Genomic DNA, 237 nt, shown 5'->3' on the forward strand with positions numbered 1-237 from the left:
CCTGCAACCCCACTCACCAATGTCTCCACAGGGACGACGCGAACGACACTGCACGACTGACGAACACCTTCAAAGTGGAGTCGTGGCACAGCATGGTGGTGACCAAGTACCTCCACCACCCTTTGAACTTCACCAGGGAACTCATGAGTCACTTCTTCGAGGCCGCCATGACCTGGATTTACGACGTGAGCCAGAAGGATACTAAATATATGTAAGCTTTTTCTGTTCTGGCGTCGC

The 237-nt window shown here is 52.7% G+C and overlaps 1 protein-coding gene across 2 annotated transcripts in view; it reads left to right on the forward strand.

Moving 5' to 3' along the window:
• Window positions 1–237, forward strand: part of LOC119588578 — a 28,155-nt gene that overhangs the window by 25,176 nt on the left and 2,742 nt on the right. For both annotated transcript variants that reach the window (XM_037937216.1, XM_037937217.1), the window contains exon 5: window positions 32–211. In XM_037937216.1, the coding sequence (XP_037793144.1) occupies window positions 32–211 (180 nt within the window). The remainder of the gene's footprint in view (window positions 1–31; window positions 212–237) is intronic.

The sequence above is a fragment of the Penaeus monodon genome, chromosome 24, assembly GCF_015228065.2.
Source record: "Penaeus monodon isolate SGIC_2016 chromosome 24, NSTDA_Pmon_1, whole genome shotgun sequence".
NCBI classification, from domain to species: Eukaryota; Metazoa; Arthropoda; class Malacostraca; order Decapoda; family Penaeidae; genus Penaeus; species Penaeus monodon.